Genomic DNA, 26,920 nt, shown 5'->3' on the forward strand with positions numbered 1-26,920 from the left:
ATTAGTCTAAAGATTACAAATGTTGATGTGGATCCCATGGTAGAGAAGTTGTTTGCGCAGTCCTTTCAGTAGAAGTATCAACTCAAATTGTAGAAATCTCATAATCAGAAAACAGCGAGAGAGGTTCCAGAAAGCTATGAGAATTACTAGTAGGACCAAAATTCTTAAATTGTTTTTAATTTTTGAGTTGTATCTGACTACCGGCAGGATACAATTTGTTTCTGAAAACATCAAGTGACCCACTTCCCTGAGGACAAGTTAAACCTCTGCAGTAAATGTAGCACAGCTGGTGGACAGTATATACATGCACTTGCTAGATTTAAAATCATACTTATTTTTTATTAATTTAATGCAGATCAGATCAATGTTTAATTAAAATGGCTGTAAAGTGAGATGTTCAATTTTTGTACTGAACATTTACAAATAGTAAAGGATCCATGAAAAAGGGGCCGGAAAAGCTCAGAACAACTATTGCCAACTATTTTATAAAGCTGTTGAGCACAAAGAGAGCGTGGCAGCTTTTCTAATATATGCAAGTATTTTATACAAGGATAATGAAGAGGTCAAAAAATTCCAATACAGTGAGAAATATATACATATCTCTAGCTTTAGCCTCATCTTCGGGAATTATGTCAACAACTCAACTTCCAATTGAATGGAAACAACATTATTTCAAACGTGACAAATATCTGACTTAATACATGGCAGACTAGAACAGAAAAACTATTGGTCTACAATAACAAAGTGAACACCCGAAAGTAGAATTGTTTTAATTCATTTTTAAGTCCCCCCCCCCCGGTCAACATTCTGGTATTTACAGAAGATCCTGAACATACATTGCATTAGACATCTGTACAATATTTATTAAGGTATAAATGTACAAACCCAAAAAACGACTCAGAGGCACAATTTTAAAAGGCCAAACTCACTGGAACTAATGAGGATTTAAGACAGGTACCAAGAATATTTATAGACTGAATAACTCAGGAAAAAATGACAAAACCCAGATTAAAAAAAACAAAAAAACAAAAACAAAAAAAAAACACAGTTTAAATTATTCTTCACACCCGTCAATTCATCATATTCCCTTCAAAGAAAAATCTCACGTCTACGGTCTAGAAAACCTATTTACAACTGCAATTTTCAATTGCATTGCAAATGCTGTAATGCATACCCCTCAGTACCACTGAGCAATTCGGCGCTAGTGTTGTTACTATATTTACAAGTGCATGTAATATGTGCTCTTCATTCAGCAGTTTAATGAAACACATTAGCACTAAATAAAACAAAACTGGAAAGAAATTATTTAGTAGTAGACTAATGTTGCTTCACGGGGTATTCTTTGTTTTGTATCACGTTATTTAAACACACAACATTTTTGTGAAAAGTTGAAGCTCTTCATCTGTAATTTGTTTTTTCAGCAAACAATTTCCTCTGACGCTGGTCAGTCCACTTTCACTACACTGTAAATTTTTGTCACAAACCAAAAACATGCAAAGAAGCCAATCGTTCCTGCAAAAAAAAAAATATTAAATATATTAGTCAATATGTACAAATGCATACGCACAAATGTATCAACTCTCAATGAAAACATTAGGAATTTATTTATCTTTGGTATGCTAGTCTTTACAGAAAACTCATCTTCCTGCAGATTCCACATCTAAAACTGTCACAGAGGCATCAGAAATCTACATGCAATTCAAGCAGTCAAGTCTAGACAGAGGAACCACAAGACTGCAACACCACCCCCCTTTGGAAGTTTTTTGCGGACTCAATAAAGGCACCATTTCAGCCACAAATTGTAAGTCAGTACTGCCCATTTTCAACTGCTCAGAAGTTAGGAATACCAGACAAAGCCAACAAAACAGTATAGTAAAAACAAAATCCATAAAATCGTATGATCTCCTTAGAAAGCGGTCATGGGTTGTCTGCGCAAAGAGTGTATCCACCAGAAAAAGTGTTACTGCAACCCAGTTACTTTTTCATCCTAAGGCTACCTACCTCTTGCTGATTTTCTCATCTACTAATTTAAAGTTGATGAAAAGAGGATGATCAGAGGAAAACAATACAGGATTGTCAGGCAAAATATTAAATCCGACCCCTTAAAACAAGCCTCACTCCTTGCACGAGAGTCCAGATACTTTAGCTTACCACCAAGTGGCAGATGTCAAATAGAGGTAACCCTTGAAAAAGAGCATATCTTGGAAATCCCAGAAAGCTGTGTCAACTGTCAACTCAAGAAGCTCATGAACAACAGTAATCCTTAAGACTTACAGTTTGGATTCAGAGCTGGCTGCAGCACAGAGACAGCTATTCTGCAAATTACTGATGATGCTCTCTGTATCAGCTACAACGGGGTATTCTTCCCTGCACATTACACAGAATTTCCTGGTATGCTTGAGACACCCAATTACAATATCTTCATCTGCACACTACCAAAACATATGGTCACTGAAGATAAAGTTCGGGGCTGGCTCTAACTGTATTTAGTCGATCCCTAGTAACTGAGCAAAATTGACTGCTATCTGACCGAACCTGTGTCCATTTTCAAGGGACTAAACAGAGCTCAGTTCTAACTTCTGCCCTCTTCAATCTTTACCTGGAACCCTTGGCTCACACAGAAGATCTGGTATATTTTACCATCAACATTCTGAAGATATCACGCTGTATTTAAAGGAATATTCTCTGGATGAAATCTAATTTACTGACATCTCTTTTGGCAAAATACAGCTTTGGATGAATGCTCATCATTTTAAATTTAAATGCAATATAACAAAATGGTTACTTACCAGTAGGAGTTGTTTTGCAGCTTGAAGAGATTTCTGGATTCACATGCTGTGCATTATTGCACCATCAAGTGGTTGGGATGGAATTGCCCTTCCCCTCTGGACATCAACCACCATTTGGTGGTATGTCCATCCCAGATATGATGTCAGAGGACGCCCGCAAGTTCCTGTGCATAGTCTCCATCTTCTGATTCTTTTTTCTGTATTGCGGCTTTTTAATCCTTATGGTATGTTTTCCCCTCTTCCCACCTGGTTGTATTATCGCCAATTTCTAGGGGGGGGGGGGGGGGGGTGGGGAGGGGGGGGGGAAGGGTCGCATGTGAATCCAGCAAACTCTTCAATGTGCAAAACTACTCCTACTGGCTAGTAACCATTTCTTTTTGCAGCATGAATCCTTTTCTGGATTCGCATGTTGTACATTATTTTATGCAGCGGTTTCCCTTCCCTTGGGTTGGTTTGGATGAAATGGGGATGAATATACAAACATGTGCTGTAGTACTTTTCGGCCCACTTCTGCTTTTTTGCTCATTTGTACGTCCACATAGTAATGTTTTGCCAATGTGTGTGGTGATGCCCTTGTTACTGCTGTGCAGATAGTGTCAATGGGTAAGTCTGCTAGGAACCCTAACTTTGCACCCTTTTTCCTTGATGAGTGAGCCTTTGGGCATGTGGGCAATGTCATTTATGCCCCTGAATAGCATATTTGTATAGTCTCTACAATCCATCTTCAGATTGTTCCTTTTTTTTTTAACCAAAGATCCTTTGGTTGCTCTTGCATAAGATACAAGAAACTGGTTTCCTTCGTGAAACTCTTGTTTCTTTGAGATAGAAAATTAAGGCTCTTTTAACATCTGATGCGTGTAAGACCCTTTCCATTTGTATTTGTGGTTCCTTGAAGAACACTGGTAGCTGTATGCTTTGATTAATATGAAAACTGTTCACAACCTTTGGTAAAAAAGTGGGGGTTGGTCCTGAGACCACCTTGTCCTTGTATATCTGTAGGCACGGTTCCTGTACTATTAGTGTTTGCAGTTCACTCACTTTCCTCAGTGAAGTGATAGCAATTAGGAATGCCGTTTTTAATGTGAGTGACTTGAAATCCGTTTTGTTCATTGGTTCAAACAACTTTGTGATTAATTGTGTTAAGACTGTGTTTACGTTCCACATTGGTGCTGGGACTGATCTTGGTACAGCGATCCTTTTTGATCCCTCTAGAAATCTCTTCACTACCGGTGAGGAGAAGAAGCTTTGACATGAAGTGTCTCTGGTGTAGGCTACTATCGCTGCTAGGTGTACCTCTAAGGATGATTAGGTTAACCTGCTTGCTATCTGGTAGGTGAGTGAGGTATGTTAATACCATTACTAGCCTTGTATTTGTCTCCATTTTGTTTCTTTTTGAGCACCAATGCTGCATAGCACTCTCCTGTGGTCAGTCTCCTTGCCTTCTTAATGATTTCCATGGTCCTAGGCAGTAACTGTAGATGCCTAAACTCTGTCTTCAGGAGCCATCCCACTAGATTGAGTATAGCTGGCTCCGGATGACATACTCTTGCCTTCTGCATTATTGTTAAGTATGTGATTATTTGTCCTTTGGACATCTCCAGTAGATCTGAGAACCAGGTCTGTATGACCCTTTGGAGGCTGTGAACATAAGGTTTGTCCCTGGTTGTCTTGCTTTCTCCGGCACTTTATGTATTAGTGGGATTGGAGGAAAAGTGTAAACAAATCTCCCTGTCCATTTCAGTGACAGGACATTTATCTTTGACTGGGGGTGTGGACACCTGGCAGTGACGCATTGGCATTTTTTGTCTTCTGCTGTTGCGAACAGGTCTATAGCCAGCTTTCCCCAGACCCGGAATAGCTTCTCCAGAGTTTCTTGTTTTAGCTCCCATTTGTGGGAGCTGCTTTCTTGCTTGCTTAGTCTGTCCCCCTCAGTATTTTCCTTGCCTGGTAGGCGGCCGGTGTAGAGGTTGATCTTTTTTGATACCTGCCATTCCCATATTATTTTTCTTCTAGCTTGCTCAAGGTGTATGATTTTGTGCATCCCTGTTTGTTCAGGAAGAACATGGTTGTGTATTGTCTATTTGTATTAACACAGTTCAACCTATAATTTCTGTTGGGAAGGCTTTCAGTGCTAGGAATACAGTTTTCAGTTGATGTGTTTCAATGGTTCTGCATTGTTCCATTGTCCTCACACTTTTAGCTTCCCTGTGTGCGCTCCCAAGCCCTTGTGGGATGCATCTGTTGTGATAATCACTGCTGGAGCTGTTGTCTTGAAAGGCCTCCCTGAGGTTACACGTTTTGATTGCCACCATTGTATTTCCTTTTGTATCCGTGCTGTGATAATCACTAGATCCTTCCAATTCCCTGCAACCATTTGTTGTTGATCCATTCTTGGAAAGGTCGCAGGTGCAGTCTTGCATTTGATACGAGTGATGTGCATGATACCATCATGCCCATTAGTTTCATGACTGTCCTCACTTTTATCCTCCATGTGACAGGGTAAGCACATACTTTTCTTGAATTCAAACTCACTCCCAGGAACACCTTCTTGTGTTCCAGTATTGGTGATGATTTTTTGTGGTTTATGGAGAAACCCAGGTTTTCCAAAGTTGTGATTACTGTTTGGATGTATCTGACATTTTCTTTTGTTTTTGTCTTTACTAGGCCATCGTCTAGGTATGGGTATGCACGTATTCCTTTCCTTCTCAAGTATGCTGCAACTGCATTGAGAAACTCTGTGGTGACACATGGCGCTGGGTTTACTGCCGAATGCCAGTATTTTTAATTGGTAGTATACTTCATCTAGAACAAATCTGAGGTACTTTTGTATCCCTGGTTCATAGGGATGCGTAAGTAGGCGTCTTTGAGAACTACTGTAGCCATGTAATCTCCTTGGTTTAGAAGTGGGAACACTCCTTGGAGTGTTATCATTTTGAAGTGTTGAGTATGTATGAATTTGTTCAGGAATCAGAGGTCTAGGATTGGTCATACAGTTAAATCCTGTTTTGTATCAGGAAATATGGTGAATAGTTTCCATTGTTTCTTTCCTTTGGTGGTAATCTTTCAATGGCATTGTGTGTGTTCCTTCACCTCTTACCTTAATTGTGTTACTTCCTCACCTCAAAATCTTTTTGTTTTCGATGGTCTCTGTGGAGGTTTTTTTGGTGAGATCTATACAGTAGCCGTGACATTTCACGTTTAAAATCCATTTGTCTGATTTTATTTGTTCCCACTTCCTTGGTAACAATCTTTATTCCGCCTGCCCCCCCCACCCCACCCCACTGGTGTTCTGTGGCAGCCTGCCCCCCGTGGGATTTGTCGTCTTCCCCTCCCTTGCACCCGAAAAGGCTGCCTGGCAGGGGGTTGCCACTGTTGGTACATAGATTGCTGCATGGCTCGATGTGGACTGGCTTGAGGCTGTTGTTGTTGGCCCTGTGTGAAAGGCACTCTTCCATTGAGCCTTTGTGAAGTGCTTCCTCCCCTTCTGAACAAGCCTCTTAATTGGAGAGCTCCCATTGCCTTGAAATTTTTATTGTCCTTGTTGATTTGTTGCAAGGACTTGTTGACGGCTTGTCCGAATTGTGGTGCAGGCAGGTTGACGATCAACGCTTGCACCTCTGGTTTGAAGCTCGAAACCCTTAGCCATACGTGTTTGCAGTGTAATGCTGGTGAACACGTGTCTGCTGGCAGCGTCTGCTGCATCAAGGGCCAATTTCAGGCATGTATTTGTGATATTCTGTCCCTCTTGCATGTCTGTTTTGGCCTTTTGGACTCCAATTCGTCCCACTGTTGGTGGCTGTACCTGTTTAGTAAAGTGTGAGAGTTTGACATTCACCGTTATGTTGTAGCCTTCCTCTTCATTTTCCTTTCCACCATGTAGTCCTTTGCTCTCCTTTTCTGGTGATGGTCCAATGGAGGTTGATGCGTTGTTGCGTCTTCTTGCTGTGGTGACAATTATAGAGTCAACTGCTACACTGCCCTGTATATATTTGGGGTCTTGGGTCTGTACTTCTTCTCAACCCTTGGTATTACTGCTTTTGCCATTGCAGGTAATTTAAATTCCTCTTTCCACTGGTCCAATATAATGGGCAGCATGGGTAAATAAAGGTTCCCCCAAGGAAACAAACGTCACTCCTTTTCTCCTCCAGCTTTACACCCTGAGTCTCAGCAGCACACTTGATGAGGCTGTTATACACTGAAAGGTATTCTGGTGGCAAAGACCTCAAAAGATAGTTGTCTATTCCTTCCTCGGGGGATTCAGCATCAAGTTTGTTCCACAACTCTTCTTCAAACCTTCCTGCCTCCTCTAACCCTTCAGGCTCATAGAAATCCTCTACAGGTTCCTCTTCCTCAGGTGTTGCAGGAACCTCTAAAACTGACTGGTTGTCTTCGACGTCGAGTGGCGTTGATGGTTTTGAGGGGTTCCGGAATTCCCTTAAGGAGTTGTCAAACTGCCCCTTTTGCTGGAGCACTACCATTTCAGCCTTGAACCTTCTTCTTATCTTCTATGCCTCCTGTGCCTTGTGTTCGCCGTTGAGCATTGTCAAAGGTCTTTTTCTGCATCGACGTTTCTGTTGACGTCGAAGGTTTAGTCGTCTCCTTAGCACCCTCTTTATCCCACAGATCTGTCAAAGGCTTTGATGGGGGGGTTGCCAGCATTAGTATCCTGTGGTCTGGATCCGTGGGTTTCTTTTGCTTTGGGATGACCTTCGGTCGACGTTTATGTGCTGAAGTTGCCTTTTTGTATTTTGTGTCCGAGGGTTTAGGGTTGGGGTCGTTTGGGGGTCTGATTACCATATGCACCCTCTTATTGGACTCCTTTGGCCTCCTTCCCAGTCTGTCTTCACTCCGTGTCTGCTGCATAGGTTTCGGTGTCCGACTCTCCGCTACATGCCCTTCCGGCCTCCTTGATGTTATCTTTATCGTCGCTGGACAGGCCTAGGTGTTTGAGTGATACCTGAGACTTTCGGCTAGCCATTGTGTAACGTTGTAACCTTTGTTGTTGACGTACCCTCAAGGTCTTCAGGACGAATGCGGCGCAGGCCTTACAGTCCTCTGGTGGCAGTTGGGGCAGAATTTAAAGGGTGTATTTTCAATGCCCCTACCTGCCCTCAATCTCGGACCATGTAGTTGTCTCTGGCGAGGTCCTTCGTCAGGGAAGGGAGAGAATGGTCCCCTTCTCTCTCTCTACATTATCTTTTTCTTTGTGGTATTTGGCAATTCTGTTGGTTTTCTCCCAAAACTTTGTTTTTTCTTCAAAAAAACTGTCAGTGCTCTTCCATGGCCTCCAGAGCCAATGGCAGAAAAAAGAATCTTAAGGTGGCGACTATGCACAGGAAGTTCAGGGGTGCCATCTGACGTCATACATAGGACGGACATACCCCCCAATGGTGGTTAATGACACCGAGGGGGGGGAGGGGTGTATAATGCACTGCATGTGAATCCAGAAAAGTATTCATGCTGTAAAACTGAGTTCTTATTGATCACATCACACATTCTCTATCCCACTGCAACAATAGTGGGATTCCACCCCAAAAATATGGTAGACTTATCTACGTGTGTGCATGCACATTCTGATTTGTTGGAGTGAACCTGAGTTGCAAATTGAATGCATTTTGACAACCAGGACATACAAAGGCTTACACAATCCACAATGACAAGTTCATCATAGGCTTCAGTAACAAGGTGCATACATTTCTTGGAGAAGCTTACACTTCTTTTCAGCAGAATTCCAGAGCCTCCACAGCTTTCTTCATCATGACCAATAACGGGGCCTGGTACTGTACAGTTACAAAAACATCTCTGTTCAATGCAGTTACAAGTAACTAAGCCTTTTAATCATCATCATCATCTTATAAGGCTCCAAAGGTGTTACATTTAGGAAAATCTATATGATCTCAAACCTGCTCTTCAAAGTGTTTGCTTAAAAGTGGGTACCTTTTTAGTGAAAGGCTTCTTATCAAACTAGCAGTTACTCTCCTTTAGCTGTTCCCAATGTCAGATCAGTCATAACATGTAATATCAGTCAAAACGCAAGTAAAGCCACCAAGCCCAGCATCAATGAAGCCAGATCTACGGTAACTTTTAAAACTGATAACCTAGGCTGCAGTACTGACATATTTGAGCCAGACACACTTTGAGACTACATCTTTGACTCTAGAGGAGTAGCAGAACCACATAGATGGTGGCAACTCACAAAGCAATAATCAGATATCTGCTATGAAATTGGAGGATTGCTTACAAAAAGTGCTTTTGCATGTAGGAATGTTCAGTTCAGGACCCTTAAATGGGTTAGTAAATGTAGTTTTTGTTTCTAAAGTTAATTCTGCCTGTGTACTCTCACAGAGAATAATCGTTCGGTTCCAAACCTTTATATATTTGGAATCATGTTAAGCTACACAAAAATGTTTAGGTGCTCTCAGTTGTTGCCTCATAGTCAGGAGGAATAAACCCTGGCATACGAGACTTGGAGACTCAAAATGAGGGTCAGAATGAGCAGTATCGTAGGGTGCCAATGTAAATAACCCATTTAAGGGTCCTGGCTATAAAGGGTAAACTTCCACAAAGATATGCATTTTCCATGTACAGTCCTCTAAGTCATAAGATATATCAATTTTACTGATGGTGCTTGGAAGCAGAAGCAGCTTAACATCTACTAACACGCACACATACTCACATGGGATATGTTGTATGTCGCTGTGCACATTTGTGTTTTAGCTCCTTGATGCGAGGTGCTTGTGTGCAATGCTTTGTGGATGGCACACTAGTGTTCCTGCCTCCCTTTACCCCTTTGGGATCCAACCCTTTGGAGGTGGGCAAAAGACATCGTATGTGTTTCTGCACAAGAGAAGGCTTCAGCTGAGTGGGTGCCGATGTTTTTACCCACGATTCCTCTTTTCCCAACAGCTACTGTGAACACTACACCCCCAATGCATATTGCATTCATTGCTCTTTTACCTGTGCTATGTAAGTATTGGCTCTGTTTGTACGATAGACTTCTCATCACAGTCTCACCCCTATACTCTGTCCTCTTTGAGCACCTCCAGAAAGGACACAAGAACGTTCACTGAAAGGGCTGAAGTAGGGAACTTTAGAGAGGGTGTCCTTGCAGTGCCCGGTCTGGATTCGTACTGAGCCCAGTGCTAGTCTCCACAGGGTGAAGTCATAGCAAGGGCCCAGGGAGAGTCCCTGGGAGTCAGAGTGTGGCTTTAGATGGAAGTATCATAATCCCTCTTCGAGCAAAGAGGTGTCCAAGATGGGAGACAGGTCTGTTGCATAAACGCAAACTTTGGCCCGCTGCCACATTTATCCACCTGAATCCCCTCCGAAATTAATATCCCACATTGACTACTGATAACTGGATCTCTGGTGGGATCTCTAGAGACCGAAGTTTGGTGTTGCAACAGGTGTTTACAGATGCAGACTGACCATGCGGCAGCACTACTGGGGCCCACACGGCACAACGAAAGTTGGACACTAACTGTCGGCAAGGGTGGGGATCCGAGGCCCTTAGCACTACACGCAACGCAACCAGAGAGATAACTGGAGCTTAACTGATAATAAATGAGCTAGCTTTTCATCCGACTGCCGCACTGATCATTGTGCAGTGCTTCATGACCTACCTGGAGACAGGTGCTAGACTACTCCTGTGACCGCAGGACAGACTTCCTGCACGCCGCGCTAAACGTGGCCAAGTACCGGTGAGCCGCTTGCTACTGCCCGCAACTGAATATTTGCACCAATGCCCTAATGATTCCTGCAATGCATTATCCCCCGCAGAAACAACTACGAAGCGAACATTAGGGGTAGGGCTGGCGACCTGGGGGTAGAGAGAATGCACGAGGGCCTCGGAGTTACTGTGGCCTTGCTCATCACGAAAGCGGGGTGTCTGAGGTTCCTCTCCTCTGGCTCGATTACGGACGAGGGTGCACTTGGGCATCTAAGCGCATAGACTATAGATCACCTTTACACTGCACAACTTAGCAGAAAGTCGTCTTCCTCTTCCATCAGGGCCATTTTAATCCTTGGGATTTCTGCCATAAATCAATGTGAGGACTGATACACACCTCTCTGTTGTCACACAAGGCCTGTCGGCTGTAAGGATCACAAATTTCCTCGCCAATATACGGCGCTGCTGAATAACACTGCATAGGAAGGATCAACAATTGGAGTGCCATACATTTGTGCCTACTAAGAAAGATTCTCCTGTTATGGACACCTCGCCTCTAAAAATTACTGTGAAAGCAGGCCCATTGTCATGTTCTACACATTTAGAACTTTACACAGAGGGTACCTGGACACCTTGTTTGAGTAAGATAATAAGCAATTATAATTCAGTGCCTGTGTAATTTATGACGATTAAGACCAGAATTTATTCAGTCACCTGCTCACACTTTTTTTTGAGAAATTACTGGAACTGGGGCCTTTAAGAGCACAATGGACACCACTTGATGTGGAGAAAGCTGTAAATCACCCCTGATCCAGATCTGTGTGGAGACCCTTAAGTTATGTTGGGGAGTGGCCGCTTATTAGAGTATGAACATTGTTGTGTGCCCTTGTTAGACTCCCAATATCATCTCCCATTATTCCATGCTAAATGGGGGCCAGTTTTCTGGACAAGAGCCAATATGTCCAAGGGTAAGACTGGGAAGGGTGGCTAAGAAACTTAAGGCCGTACCATTCCAGACCCCAATCCTCAGCCACACCAATCCGCTTTAGAGAGGCATCTGCAGGATGACATGGAGAAGTTTGTGGAACTGTCAACAGCTGTCAATAACCTCAAATCCTCCCTGGAACCCAAACTGGATGCCTTAGTGATTGATGTGGGATTCGTCCGCGAAGAACATAAGAAATTAAAAGACTGAATAAAAGATACAGAAATAGAAATAATGACAATTAAAACATCTGTGATGGAACACCAACAATAGATTGAAACATTGCAGAAGGAGGTGGTACAATTATGAACCAGGGCTGAAGATGCTGAAGGGTGCTCCTGCCAATATAAGGGTGGCAGGGCCTGCCTGAGGGTATGGAAGGCCCAAGTACGGACCTGTTTTTGGAGACCTGGCTGACGGAACGTGTTAGATGGGAAAGTCTTAAAATTATTTTCTGCTGAATGTGTCCACCGCATCCCAGGACTTCACCCTCCACCTGGGCCCCCTACCCAGCCTGTAGTAGCAAGATTATTTAACTACATGGACCGAGACAATATCCTACAGATTGCCAGAATGAAAGGTCCCTGGAATGTGGAGAACAACACAGATGTACAAAGCAGGCCTAGTGTGCGGTGAGCACCTATGGTGTTATCACCCTATACCAGGTCCAGGTATCCCCTATTAGTGAAGTGTAGTCAGTGTCTTAAAAGCCAGGCTCTCTAGAGGTAGCTGTGGAGGGGCAGCCAAGGCTTATCTAGGAGACATGCAAACCTTATGCAATACCACTTATAGTCACACTGCACATACACACATGAAAGAACCACACCAGTGTTACAAAAATAAAGGTACTTTATTCTAGTGATACAAATACCAACATACTATATAGGCAATACTGTACTAGCAGGTGAGTAAACACACTATTTTGTACACCTTTGTAATCCAAAATGGGCATAGAAAGCAACAAAAAACTATGAAATAACAGCAAATGGAGACCCTAAGGGGAGCCGAAACCATGTACAAAAAATGGAATGCAAAAATCATAACCCCCCCCCCCCCAATCCAGGTAAGTGGAATCGGTAGAGGGGAGCTGGAGGAACTAGAGACCCCAAAAGGTAAGTACCAGAGTGCCACACCAGCGACCAGGAGAGAAGGGGTAAGTACCTAGTTTTTCCAAAACCCACAGAGGAACTTTGTAAAAAGGTCTGTGCAAGACCCAAGCAAGACTGGAAGTAACAAAAGATGGATCCAGACAGAAGAGGACCTGCAAATGAAGGGGACCAAGTCCAGTTCCAGGTGGAGTGTCCGGCTGGGGCAGGAGCCACTACCCACCCTTCTGAAGATGCAGGACTAGGTCGACGGTGAAAACCAGGAGTCGGCTATGCAGCACAGGAGCAGAGGAAGAGTTCTAGGAGTGATGAAGTTGATGTCCCACATCAGAAGAGTTGCAGTCCGTCAGTGGTGTGGAAAAACCACCAACAAGCCTTGGCAAAGAAAAGAGTTCCAGATGGGGAATAGCAGAGCTGCTGGGGACTAGGAAGGTCTGAGGGGACTCAACGCAAATAGGGGAGTCCCAGGTCACCCTCAGCAGTGAGGAGAGCCAGAAGTTGAGGATGCAGCCCTCACAGGCAGCAGGCACAGGAGTCGCAGTGAGGCCCACTCAGCACACCTAGGACGGAGTCCCACATCGCTGGAGGAGTAGGCAGGAGACTACGTGTTGCAGACAAGAGTGCTGGAGGCTGGGGCTACACGGGCCCTGAAGATCTCCTGGAAAGAGAGTCAACAAGCCTTGGTAGCTGCAAGATACACGGTGCACAGGGGTACTGTCCTGCAAGGAGAGGCACAAATTCACTATCTCCAAAGTTAGAAAGCTGGTAGAGAGGACCACTCAAGACCACCATCTGTGTTATCCCCGCAAAGTTTCAGGAGAGAAGACCCACGCAGCTGGTTGTCGTTGCAGTTGGTGTCTGCAGATGCAGGGGAGTGATTCCTTCACTCCAAGGGAGATTCCTTCTTCCTTCTTGGTGCAGACTGATGACTTGCCGCACTCGCAGGATGCACAGCCAGAGAAATGTTGTAGTTGCTGGAAGGAGCCAGAGAAACAATGTTGCGAAGTTGACACTGGAGCTGCAGATTGAAGGTTCCTGTGAAGTCCAGTTGAGGTTCCAGTTGCCAGAAGTCGAAGTAAACGTTGCAGAGGACCCACCCAAGAGGGAGACCCTAACTAGCCCAGAAAGGGGGTCTGGTCACCTAGCAAGGTGACCACCTACCAGGAACTGCCTCACCTGGCATGCTTCCAGAGGCCTTTGCCCATCTTGGATTCAAGATGGCAGAATTAAGTGCCCACCTAGAGGAGCTCTGGGCACCACCCCTGGTGTGGTGATGGACAGGGGGGTGGTGGTGACGGACAGGAGAGTGATAACTCCCCTTTCTATTGTCTAGTGTCGTGCCAGAGCAGGAACCGGGAGTCCCTGAACTGGTGCAAACCAGTGTATGGAGGGAGAGCACCAAATGTGCCCTTGAAAGCATGCCAGTGGCTTGAGGAGGCTACCCCTACCAAGCCATGTAACACCTATTTCCAAAGGGAGAGGGTGTTGCCTCCCTCTCCCAAAGGGAATTCTTTGTTCTGCCTTCCTGCGCCCGAGCTGTACAAACAGCAGGAGGGCAGAAACCTGTCTATAGGATGGCATTCGCGCGGCTGCCAGGGAAAAAGCTGCAAACTGGTAGAAGCAAAGCTGGGGGTCCTCTAAGGAACCCCCAGAGTGCATGGAATCATACAACCAATACTGTCAACAGTACTGGGATGTGATTCTGACATGTTTGATACCAAACATGCCTATGTTCGGAGTTACCATTATGTAGCTGGACATAGGTAGTGACTTATGTCCAGTACACGGCTAAAATGGCTGACTCGCACTCATGAAATCCAGGTAAATGGAGCTGGAGTTCGTGGAGGCACACCTGCTCATGCAGGGGTGCCCTCACATACAGATACTTACACCCTGCCCTCTAGGCTAGGAGTCCTGCCATAGGAGTAACTTGGTGACCTGGTGCAGTGATCTGTTGTGAAAGGGTGCATGCACCTTTTCACGCAGGCTGCAATGGCAGGCCTGCAGATACAGTTTGCATGGGCGCCCATGGGTGGCATAATACATACTGCAGCCCATGGGGAACTCCTGGTGCCCCAATGCCCTGGGTACCATATACTAGGGGCCTACATGGGGGCACCAGTATGCCAATTGTGGGGTGTACAAAGCCAGGGGCAATCATATTTAGAGAGAGACAGCACAGTCATTGGGGTCCTGGTTAGCAGGATTGCAGTGAACATGGTCAAAACACACTGACAGCAGGCAAAAAGTGGGGGTAACTATGCTAAAACCAGGGTACTTTCCTACAACAGTAACAATTTTTCCAGACTATACAGAGGAGGTGCGCTCATTGCGAGATTCATACAGAGAAGTACAGCAACATCTACGCACCCTGAACATTAAATATGCGCTGTTTTGTCCTGCAAAGTTGCGGGTAATATTTGGCTCACATACATTGTTTTTTCTCAAACCACAGGAAGTGGGGACCTGGCTGGAATTACAAGGCAACTATCAGCGATCCTCCCAGACAGCCACAGGCAGCGCTTGGAAGACCCAGCAACAAAGAAGAAGTTCTACCACAAATATTCAAAGTAAACCCTAAAAAATGCAGGTGGCACTAGAGGCTCACAAGATGCACTTCCCAATATCGACCTTCCAGATGAACTACATGATGGTCCCCTTGCCACTCCAATGACTGCCGACTTGCTACAGAATACCCGACGACAAACTATATATACTTTTGCTGTTGCCTTTCTGTAGGGGACTTCTTATGTGGATGGGGAAGGAATTTGTACTAGATTATTGCTACTACTATGAGGAGGAAAATATATTCCTTCTCCTGTACTGTTTAGTGGGCTTCTATCAGACACACAATACAATGAATGTTTTGGACCCCCCCCCTATCTTGTTCAGACTGAATGTTGGTTGCCCAATCACTGTTGGCAGGGTTTGGCTGGGACCGATTGAGGGTGTGGCCTGGCGACTGCGACGTGTTGGAGATTGTTATTAATGTTTATTTTTCTTCTCTAGTGTTTGGTATTTTTTCTTTCTTTGCCCGCACCCTTGTTGCTTTACCTACTTCCCAAAATACAACTCATGGCTGGGATTTATTGCCGCAAATTAAATTTATGCCTACTTGTGAATATAACACCCTCACATGGAATGCGAGGGGCATGGGTAATTATAGTAAACAATATAAAATTCTCACTAGAAACAGTGCAATATTCAATTTGCCTGTGTTCAAGAGAGACTTTTAAAAGCATGAGAAATCCAGATTCTACGTAATCGCTGGTGAGCTCTTATACTGGACACTGCTTATTTAGCATACGCCAGAGGGGTCCTACTCTGGGTTGCCCCGAGGGTACCATTTATCTCAGCTTATACCTCAGTTGATATGGAAGACCAGTATTGTGTGGCGGAGGGCACACTAGATGGGAAAACTATCACTCTGGTAGCGCTTATACCCCTAATGCGGGCCAACCACTATTTTTTAGTTTCACTGACACCCACTCTCTTTCACAAAGCAAATTCTCCCATATTCTGGTGTGGAGACTTTAATAGTGCTCCGGATGTAGATTTAGACAGATAAGCCCCTCCCACTCCAGGTGCACAATCACGTTCAGCCACTAAACATTTGCAACAATGGGCTCACAATTCAGAAATGACTGATGCATTGCTGTCAGCGAGAATACTCTCACTAATAAGGCTTACACGCTTTACACACAAGGACTGACTTAGTATATAGCACATATTAATTCTGGAGCAAATGCAGGAGGGCTGAGTATCTAGGAAGGACACTATCTGACCATTGTCCTTTGATGGTGTCTTTTCATTCGGGGAAAGCCTCGCCCAGTTATCCCTACCTGGCGCTTCCAGCCACAGGCAATGACAGATATGGCATTCCAGAAAACAGTGGGGAAACACAGAGAAATATTTTACAGAAAATAAGGTTTCTGTATCGGATGGAATTATTGAATGGGGTGCATTTAAACTGGTAGTGAGGGGTGTGTGTGTATGGATACAAGGCATGGTATACGATGAGCTGTACAAACAGATGATAGATATGGAGGGCAAATTGAGAACAGCAGAAGGGGAGTTGACGACCAAACCAGCAAACATTTCCGGTTTTGGAGAATCTCAGGACTGAATATAGGGCTTTATACAGGTGTCTAGCCTCTTTTGATTTTAAGGAACACATCAAAGAACAGCATGATTTGGGGGACAAAGCCAGTAGTTTACTGGCTTGTTTGCTGAAATCAGAAAATCCACACACTATTATAGGTGCCATCTGAACACGAGCAGGTCCCATTGTGGACACCCAGTTAGACATCAATAAGGAATCCGAAGCTTATTATAAAGAAGGAATGGTTTCTTACCTGTAACTCCAGTTCTCTCGTAGGGGATTTCCATGATAGTCATAAGCACTGAATAGTTCCGCGCGCCTGCGGGGACCCCGGAGCCCTGTTCTGTAATGTATTCTTAAGTGTAGATGTTAGCCTTTCTTGAAAAAAGGCCTGTTAAACCACTTAAGAATATCAATGTGCAGCCTAGGTGAAAAGCTACACAGGCCAATTATTTTTTTTTTTTTTTTTTTAAAGGTTGGAAAGAAAGATAGCTGTAGTATATATACGCCTTTAAACACATATTTATTCTAGAAATGTAATAAAAAACATATTCTCAAACTTTATTTACACCTCCAAAAGAGAATAAAACAATGCAGGGCAGTGTAGCCCATAGGCTGCCATTATACATGATGTAAATAGAGCTGTGCCTTTAAGAAAGGAAAGTCTTCCTGTATCCCATCATGCACAGCAAAAGGCAGTTGCCTCAGTTCTTTTTTGTAGGCTATAACATGCCATGAAGAAACATGAACATTCTTTATATTAACAACATCGTTATCATTATTGCAAATTTTCTTATGTCAACTCCACCGGGGAGGAGGGAGGGTTGCTTATGACTATCATGGAAATACCCCTATGAGAGAACTGGAGTTACAGGTAAGAAACCATTCCTTCTCTCGTAGGGGATTTCCGTGTATAGTCATAAGCACTGAATAGATTAGCAAGCCCATCCCCATAACCGCGGTGGAGTAGACCGAACAGACTGAAACCATAAATTATGCAAATAAATTCTTGAGAGGCCTGTCCGACCTGCGCATCTGCCCAAGCATCTGAATCAAGGCAGTAATGCTTAGTAAAGGTATGGACAGATTTCCAGGTAGCCGCTTTGCATATTTCTGTCAAAGGAATATTTCTCATCAAGGCAGCAGTCGCTGCCTTCCCTCTAGTGGAATGGGCTTTTGGCCTGCCATCGAGAGATTTATGTGCTAACTGATAACAGAATACGATACATGAGACAATCCACCCGGATAAGGATTGTTTGGAAGTGGCTAAACCTGTTCTAACTCGGCCATAGTTAATAAACAGCTGCTGTGATTTGCGCAAGCATTGTGTTCTGTCCAAGTAAAACTTTAAAACCCTCTTTACGTCGAGAGAATGTAGGGTTCTCTCAGCAGGGGTAGATGGATTTTGGAAGAAAGTTGGTAATGAAATGGTTTGATTCACATGGAAGTCTGAAACGACTTTTGGTAAAAATTTTGGATGTGTCCTCATAACTACTTTCGAAGAATGAAAAACCGTATAAGGTTCTTGAGCGCAAAGGGCCTGGATCTCACTGACCCTACGAGCTGATGTGATTGCGACCAGAAAAGCAGTTTTCCACGTAAGATGTTGGAGTGATGCTTTATGTATTGGTTCAAAAGGATGTAGCATCAGACGCGAAAGGACAATATTCAGTTCCCATGGAGGAGATGGCCTTCTAATGGGAGGAAAGACCTTTTTCAAACCCTCCAAGAAGTCTTTTTTGATTGGAATACTAAAGAAAGAGGATTGGGAAGGGCTCTTTCTATATGCCGTTAGAGCCGCCAGGTGTACTTTTATTGATGACAATTGCAATCCAGACTTCGCCAAACTTAATAAGTATGGCAGAATAGTCTCCTCTCCGCAGGATATTGGGTCGAAATTATTGTCCAAGCACCACACGCAGAATCTTTTCCATTTGCAGGCATAAGCTGTTCTTGTGGAGGGGCGCTTTGCCTCCCTTAGAATGTCCATGCAGTCCTGAGGTAGGTTCAGGTGACCATATTGTACTAACTCAGGAGCCATGCTGCCAAATTCAACGATGAGAGGTTGGGATGAGTTATCTGGCCTCGGAACTTCGTGAGAAGGTCTGGGCGACAAGGCAGCCTGATGTGTGGTTTGAGTGACCGGTGAAGGAGGTCTGGAAACGACCACTGGCGTGGCCATTCTGGGGCAATGAGAATCATCTTGGTGTGAGCATTGGACAGCTTCAGGAGGACTGCCGGTATCAGGGGAAGCGGTGGAAAGGCGTAAAGAAATGCTCCTGACCAGTTTATCCACAGGGCATTCCCCAGCGTTCCTGGATGGTAGTATCTGGAGGCGAAGTTTTGGCATTTTTTGTTTTCTGGGGTTGCGAATAGGTCTATAGAGGGGGTACCCCACATGGCAAAAATGGAACGGACGACGTCATCGTGCAAAACCCATTCGTGGTTTTCGTCCATTGCTCGGCTGAGGGCATCCGCTTGAACATTCTGTATGCCCATAAGGTGAGTTGCCACTAGCGAGAGGTTCCTGGCTAGAAGCCAGTGCCAGATTGTTTGAGCCTCTGTCGACAGAGTCTTGGATCTGGTGCCTCCTTGTTTGTTTAAATAATACATGGTGGCCATGTTGTCCATCTGGAGAAGCAGAGTTTTCGTCTTCAGTGATGGGAGGGAGGCCTTGAGTGCAAGATGGACTGCGCGAAGCTCCAAAAGGTTGATGTGATACAGTCGCTCTCTCTGTGACCATGTGCCTTGGACTCGAAGGTGATCCATATGCGCTCCCCATCCGAGCAGCGATGCATCTGTGACAATGGTTTGAGTTGGAGGCTGTTGTTGGAATGGAATCCCCTCCAGAAGATTGTTCGGCGAACACCACCACTTGAGGGATTGTATGGCGTGGAGAGAAAGAAGGACGCTGTTCTCCCAATCGTCCACTAGTTGACACCATTTATCCTCCAGACATTCCTGTAAGGGTCTCATATGGAGGCGAGCATTGGGAATGAGGTAGATGCAAGACGCCATAGAGCCCAGGAGAGAGGATATCGCTCTTGCAGTGGTCTGAGGTGTTTTCTCGAGCTGCTGGCACTTTTGGAGGATTGATAATCGTCGTTCCTCCGAAGGAAACACCTTTCCTTGCTTGGTATCTATGATGGCACCTAAGTAATGCAGCCTCTGAACAGGTGTTGCTGTGGATTTGGAGAGACTGACCTGAAGGCCCAGACTCTGGAGAAGCTGGTGAGTCCAGTTGAAATGTTGTTGAGCCTCTAGATACGTGGAAGCTTTTATGAGCCAATCGTCTAGATAGGGGTAGACGAATATTCAATGTTTCCTCAAATGGGCTGCCACCACTGCCATGCATTTGGAAAAAGTTCTCAGTGCTGATTTGAGGCCGAAAGGCAGTACCGTAAATTGATAATGACTTTTTCCGACGACGAACCATAGAAACTTTCGATGCTTTTCGATCACCGGAATGTGAAAGTAAGCGTATCGGAGATCTATTGCGCAGAGCCAGTCGCCCTGATGAAGTTGGGGGTAGGTTTGGTGTAAGGGCAGCATCCTGAATTTCTCTCTGCGAATCCATTTGTTTGCTACTCTTCGATCTAGAATGGGACGAAACTCGTTTGTCTTTCTTTGGTACCAAAAAATACCTCGAGTAGATTCCCTTTCCATGCTGATTGATCGGGACAGGTTCTATTGCTCTCTTTTGGAATAGGGTTGTTACTTCTAATTGGAGAGCATTGAGGTGGTGACTCACTGGTTTGGGTGGAATAGACGGCGGGGGGCTGATGAACCTGAGAGAGTAGCCATTCCGCACAATATTCAACACCCAGGCGTCTGATGTAACGCGTTGCCACTCGTCCAGATGATTTGAGATACTTTCCCCTACCGGAGTGGGTAATGGAGGAGGGGGAAGCGAAGATTCAGGGCTTAGACACTGGTGCCTGACGAGCTGTCTGGGTTTGCGGTGTAGAGCGACCCCTTGTTGGCTTTCATTGGGTCAAGAAGGTTCTCTGATGCTGTTGCTGGGGTCTTGAAGACATCCACTGTGGCGTTTGATATCTCTGAGTAAAGAGTCTACGGTGGAAGGGACGGAATGTTTTCCGTTGCTCCCTTGGTTTCTCGATGCCCACCGCTTTCAGAGTGTCTAGTTCAGTTTTCATTTTCGACATCTCATCGTCAGCATGAGAGCCAAACAAAGTGGAACCTGAAAAGGGCAAATTTTGAATTCTCTGTTGCGCCTCTGGTTTAAGTGATGTCAGGCGTAGCCAGGCGTGTCTTCTTAAGGACACTCCATGAGCATACTTATGGGTGGATAGCACCGAAGAGTCGGCAGCGGCGCTGATCACTTGATTGGAGACCATGGCACCTTCACTAACGATCTCCAAAAAATCCTCTTTTCTCTTTAGGGAGATGTTCTGCAAATTGCAGCACAGAGTCCCAACGGGCACGATCGTACCTGCCTAACAGTGCAGTAGCACTGGCTGCTTTCATCGTGATGGCTGAGGTAGAGCATACTTTGCGTCCTGTGGCATCAATCTTTCTACTCTCCTTATCCGGTGGTGAGGAGGAAGACGGAGATGTAGAATGCAACTTTTTAGCAGCCACTATAACCACTGAGTCAGGCACCGGATCCGACCTCAGAAATAAAGGGTCCTGCTCCGGAGGACGATATTTCTTTATAAGCCTGGAAGGAGCAGTTTTAGCTGTGGACGGTGTTAAAAATATGTCCATTGCCGGTTCAAGAAGCCCTGGGACCAGCGGTAGTAATGGTCTTGAAGATGAACACTGGTGTAATGTCTCGAAAATAACAGAGGTTGTTGGAGCGGGTACTGCCAGCGGGATGTTTAATTTGGTAGCACCGCGAACTAAGACCTCTTGGAAGGTGTTCACGTCGTCTATGGGAGAATCTCTCGGAGACGGTGAGTCAGATAAAGTCGGAGAGTAATCCCTTGTGGATGAGGAGGAATGCCTGTGGTGGGAACGAGGAGATGTTTGAATCGATTCACGTCGACGATGGTGTCGAGAGGAAGAAGAGCGTCTCGAAGAGTGTCGGGAATATCTTGTGGATTCCGCTGGAGTCACTGGAGAGGACTCTGAAGGAGGAACCGGCAGAGGAGCTGTAGGTGCCAAAGGTGTCTGTGGTAGGGGTGACGGCTGAGGTGAAGCTGGTAGAAGAATGAGAGAAGCCGAGGATTCTGAGGAGGTATAAACCCTCCTTGGCCTCTTCGAGTGCCTCCTCGACGTCGACACACTTCTCGACGTCGAAGTCCGATGACGACGAGTACCTCTCGGCGTTGACTCCTCTCGTCGTTGAGAGCCCCTCGACGGTGATCTCCCTCGACGTCGATGGGATGGCGGCGATCGTCTTGGACGACGAGTACTGCCCACCGACTTAGACGGCGACCTGGACCAAGATCTTCTTGACGGCGAGTGTCTATGCCGTCTCAACAGCGATACGGCTGTCGGCGTCGAGCGATGTCTCTTCCTCGACAGTGAGCCAGTCCTCGACGGCAAGCATGTTGGCACCGTTCCCGGTCTCTATGTCGATGCCCTCGACGTCGTCGGAGACCTATGGCGTTTGTAAGCAGGTCTGGCAGCTGCTCCAGAGGACACAGTGAGAGCCCTGGTAGAAGACTGACCTTCTCCTCGCTCTGTGGCAGATTGCCCTCTTCTTCTTCTGTCCTCTCTTGCCTGAAGCCAAATTTTCTCCCTGTCGCGAAGAGTTCTTCTGGAGAAAGTTTTGCAAATGACACAGGCATCAGGTTTGTGACTTGATGGTAGGCAAATAATGCAGACCTGGTGTGGGTCTGTTTTGGCCTTTTTTCTGCCACAGGTAGGGCACTTGTCAAAAAGAGAAAGCATTCTAATGACAGAAAAACTTTAAATTTCTGTCAGAATGTGACCGGAAAGGCTAGAAAATGTTCACTCTAGGTAAAAAACGTTGAGTGAAATTGAAATCCAAAGGATTTTAATTTAATTTTAGTCAAAAAAGGCTTTGTAAGGTAGAGCTCAATGCTTCAGGGTCCTGTCAGAAGGAGCCGGAAAAAAAGAACTGAGGCAACTGCCTTTTGCTGTGCATGATGGGATACAGGAAGACTTTCCTTTCTTAAAGGCACAGCTCTATTTACATCCTGTATAATGGCAGCCTATGGGCTACACTGCCCTGCATTGTTTTATTCTCTTTTGGAGGTGTAAATAAAGTTTGAGAATATGTTTTTTATTACATTTCTAGAATAAATATGTGTTTAAAGGTGTATATATACTACAGCTATCTTTCTTTCCAACCTTTAAAAAAAAAATAAAAAAAAAAAAAACATTTGGCCTGAGTAGCTTTTCACCTAGGCTGCACATTGATATTCTTAAGTGGTTTAACAGGCCTTTTTTCAAGAAAGGCAAACATCTACACTTAAGAATACATTACAGAACAGTGCTCCGGGGTCCCCGCAGGCGCACTGAACTATTCAGTGCTTATGACTATCATGGAAATCCCCTAGGAGAGAACTATATGGAGCCCCACAGGGTGTGACCCCTGAGACGATCTCTGTATACCAAAGACTGCTAAAGACACCCTTTCTCAATCCCGTACTGGTACAAGACTTAGATGTCCCACTGACACTTGAGGAGGTATCTTTAGCAATTAAGATTATAGCTAGAGGTAAGACCCCTGTCATTGACGGTTTGCCTTTCGATTTCTATGCCTTTTATAGTGCCACTCTAGCTCCACGATTTCTGGCTATATATAAGCACGCCAAGGAGACAGGATGTCTCCCAGATAGCATGCGAGAGGCACTGATCACAGTACTTCCTAAACCCAGCAGGGATCCTCTCGAGGTAGCATCATACCATCCACTCTTGCTACCTAACCTAGATTATAAGGTTTTGGGGATGGTTTACAGATTGACAGGGATGGTCCATATGGTGATCCATCCAGATCAGAACAGGCTCATCCCTGGTAGGAATACAAATCTGAATATCTGTTGATTGTTTAGCACCATGGACTGGCCCCGTAGAACAGACATCCAGGGGTGGGTGGCCTCTTTAGATATTGACACCTTGGGGTGGAACTACCAACAGGGTGTTTTACAGAAATTAAGATTTGGTGCAGAGTTCTGTAGATGGATTCAGATACTTTACAATTCCCCAGTGGCGAGGGTACGCACAGGAGACAATCTCAGAAAGATTTCCTATTGAGTGTGGGACCAGGCACGGCTGCCCCCTGTTGTTTGCCCTTGACATTAAGCCCTTGGCTTGTCTGTTGCAGGCTCAATCATTCGTGTTGGGTTATAGGGTCACAGATCACTCACAAATAGTGTCCATGTATGACAACCTCACCCTGATTTACTTGAAAGCGGACCCAATGATTTTGCCAGCAGCAATGATAGCTCTAAATGATTTTGGTGAGGTATCTGGACTTCAGATCAACTGGGGAAAGTAATACCTTTTTTCCCCACTACTACAAACACCCGAGACAGCATCCTCAAGCTACAAACTCTCCCTTACTATGGGAATCAGATAATTTAAAATACTTGGGGATCCATGTTTATCATCTGGTACAGGATCTGGTGAATAGTAACTTGGATATAGCACTTACATCAACCAGTCAATCATTACCCTTTTGGACACAACTACCGTAGTCCCCCGTGTATAGAATCTCCATAGCGAAAATTGATTGTTCCCCGACTCCTATTTTGTTTTTGCGGCAATACGGGCGATCCTGAAGAAACATTTTTTCTTGGAACTTTAACAGCTACTCACCTCCCTGATCTAGGAAGCACAGAGGTACATTGCAGCATTTGCTACACTGACCCAGGCATTAGAAGCAGGAGGCCTAAATGAACGAGTTACTTACCTTCGGTAACTTTTTTTTTGGTGGATACATTAGCTAACTGTGGATTCCTCACCTAATGAATACTCCCATGGCGCCAGCATTCGACGGAAATCTTCTTCCTAGCTTCTGCACGTCGACGAGGACGTCACATTAGCCCACGCGACGCCGTCTGACGTCATACAGGCAATAAGAGGTCCTCGCCGACGTGCCGACGTCAGTACCAACATTTTTTACGTGCATGAGAACAATAACCCAATGCAATGAAAGAGCAAGGCAACATCCCATAACATTGTAAATCACACAACATTGCAATAAAATGGCTATAGATTTAATATAACTCTCTCTTTTTTAAAAAAAAATTTTTAAACAAACAAATATATACTAATTATGTATATACACAAAGATATATATGGAAAATGTCACTTACCCAGTGTACATCTGTTCGTGGCATTAGTCGCTGCAGATTCACATGCTGTGCACATCCCGCCATCTGGTGTTGGGCTCGGAGTGTTACAAGTTGTTTTTCTTCGAAGAAGTCTTTTCCAGTCACGAGACCGAGGGACTCCTCCCATTTCGACTCCATTGCGCATGGGCGTCGACTCCATCTTAGATTGTTTTCCCCGCAGACGGTGAGGTAGGAGTTGTGTATGCTAGTAATAGTGCCCATGCAATGGAGTGAATGCGTATGTACATAATGAAGTTTAAAGTAATATATTTACAAATGTACAAATGTTTAAGATCTACTTCTAAACGGCTACAGGCTCCCGGGGAGGCGGGTGGGCGCATGTGAATCTGCAGCGACTAATGCCACGAACAGATGTACACTGGGTAAGTGACATTTTCCGTTCGATGGCATGTGTAGCTGCAGATACACATGCTGTGCATAGACAAGTAAGCAGTTATCTCCCCAAAAGCGGTGGTTCAGCCTGTAGGAGTTGAAGTAGTTTGAAATAATGTTCTTAGTACAGCTTGACCTACTGTTGCCTGTTGTGCAGTTAACACATCTACACAGTAGTGCTTGGTAAATGTATGAGGCGTAGACCATGTTGCTGCCTTACATATTTCGTTCATTGGAATATTTCCTAGAAAGGCCATGGTAGCACCTTTCTTTCTGGTTGAGTGTGCCTTTGGTGTAATAGGCAGTTCTCTTTTAGCTTTAAGATAGCAGGTTTGAATGCAATTAACTATCCATCTAGCAATGCCTTGTTTTGAAATTGGATTTCCTGTATGAGGTTTTTGAAAGGCGATAAATAGTTGTTTTGTCTTTCGAATTAGTTTTGTTCTGTCAATGTAGTACATTAGTGCTCTTTTGATGTCTAATGTATGTAGTGCTCTTTCAGCTACAGAATCTGGCTGTGGGAAGAACACTGGTAATTCTACCGTTTGATTCAAGTGGAACGGTGAGATTACTTTTGGTAAAAATTTAGGATTGGTCCGTAGAACAACTTTATTTTTGTGTATTTGAATAAATGGTTCTTGAATGGTAAATGCTTGAATTTCACTCACTCTTCTTAGAGATGTGATGGCAATTAAAAATGCAACTTTCCACGTTAAGTATTGCATTTCACAAGAGTGCATGGGCTCAAAAGGTGGACCCATGAGTCGTGTTAAGACAATGTTGAGGTTCCATGAAGGAACTGGTGGTGTTCTTGGTGGTATAATTCTCTTTAGGCCTTCCATAAATGCTTTTATGACTGGTATCCTAAATAATGAAGTTGAGTGCGTAATTTGCAGGTAAGCTGAAATTGCCGTAAGATGTATTTTAATGGAAGAGAAAGCTAGTTTAGATTTCTGCAAATGTAGTAAGTATCCTACTATCTCTTTTGCCGATGCGTGTAAAGGTTGAATTTGATTATTATGGCAGTAATAAACAAATCTTTTCCACTTATTTGCATAGCAGTGTCTAGTGGTAGGTTTTCTAGCCTGTTTTATGACCTCCATACATTCCTGTGTGAGGTCTAAGTGCCCGAACTCTAGGATTTCAGGAGCCAAATTGCTAGATTCAGCGATGCTGGATTTGGATGTCTGATCTGTTGTTTGTGTTGTGTTAACGGATCTGGTCTGTTTGGCAGTTTGATATGAGGTACTACTGAAAGGTCTAGTAGTGTTGTGTACCAAGGTTGCCTTGCCCATGTTGGTGCTATTAGTATGAGTTTGAGTTTGTTTTGACTCAACTTGTTTACTAGATATGGAAGAAGTGGGAGAGGGGGAAAAGCGTACGCAAATATCCGTGACCAGTTCATCCATAGTGCATTGCACTGAGACTGATGTTGTGGGTACCTGGATGCGAAGTTTTGGCATTTTGAGTTTTCTTTTGTTGCAAATAGATCTATTTGTGGCATCCCCCACATTCTGAAGTAAGTGTTCAGTATTTGGGGGTGAATTTCCCATTTGTGGATCTGTTGGTGATCCCGAGAGAGATTGTCTGCTAACTGATTCTGAAT

General features: G+C 44.6%; 1 protein-coding gene across 1 annotated transcript in view; it reads right to left on the minus strand.

Annotated features, from left to right (window-relative positions):
• Nucleotides 1–318: 318 nt before the first annotated feature.
• Nucleotides 319–26,920, minus strand: part of TM9SF2 (transmembrane 9 superfamily member 2) — a 313,007-nt gene continuing 286,405 nt past the window's right edge. Inside the window, exon 17 of the mRNA XM_069205078.1 lies at nucleotides 319–1,512. Within this exon, the coding sequence (XP_069061179.1) occupies nucleotides 1,445–1,512 (68 nt within the window). The 3' untranslated portion in view covers nucleotides 319–1,444. The remainder of the gene's footprint in view (nucleotides 1,513–26,920) is intronic.

Source organism: Pleurodeles waltl, chromosome 8 (assembly GCF_031143425.1).
Source record: "Pleurodeles waltl isolate 20211129_DDA chromosome 8, aPleWal1.hap1.20221129, whole genome shotgun sequence".
NCBI lineage: Eukaryota > Metazoa > Chordata > Amphibia > Caudata > Salamandridae > Pleurodeles > Pleurodeles waltl.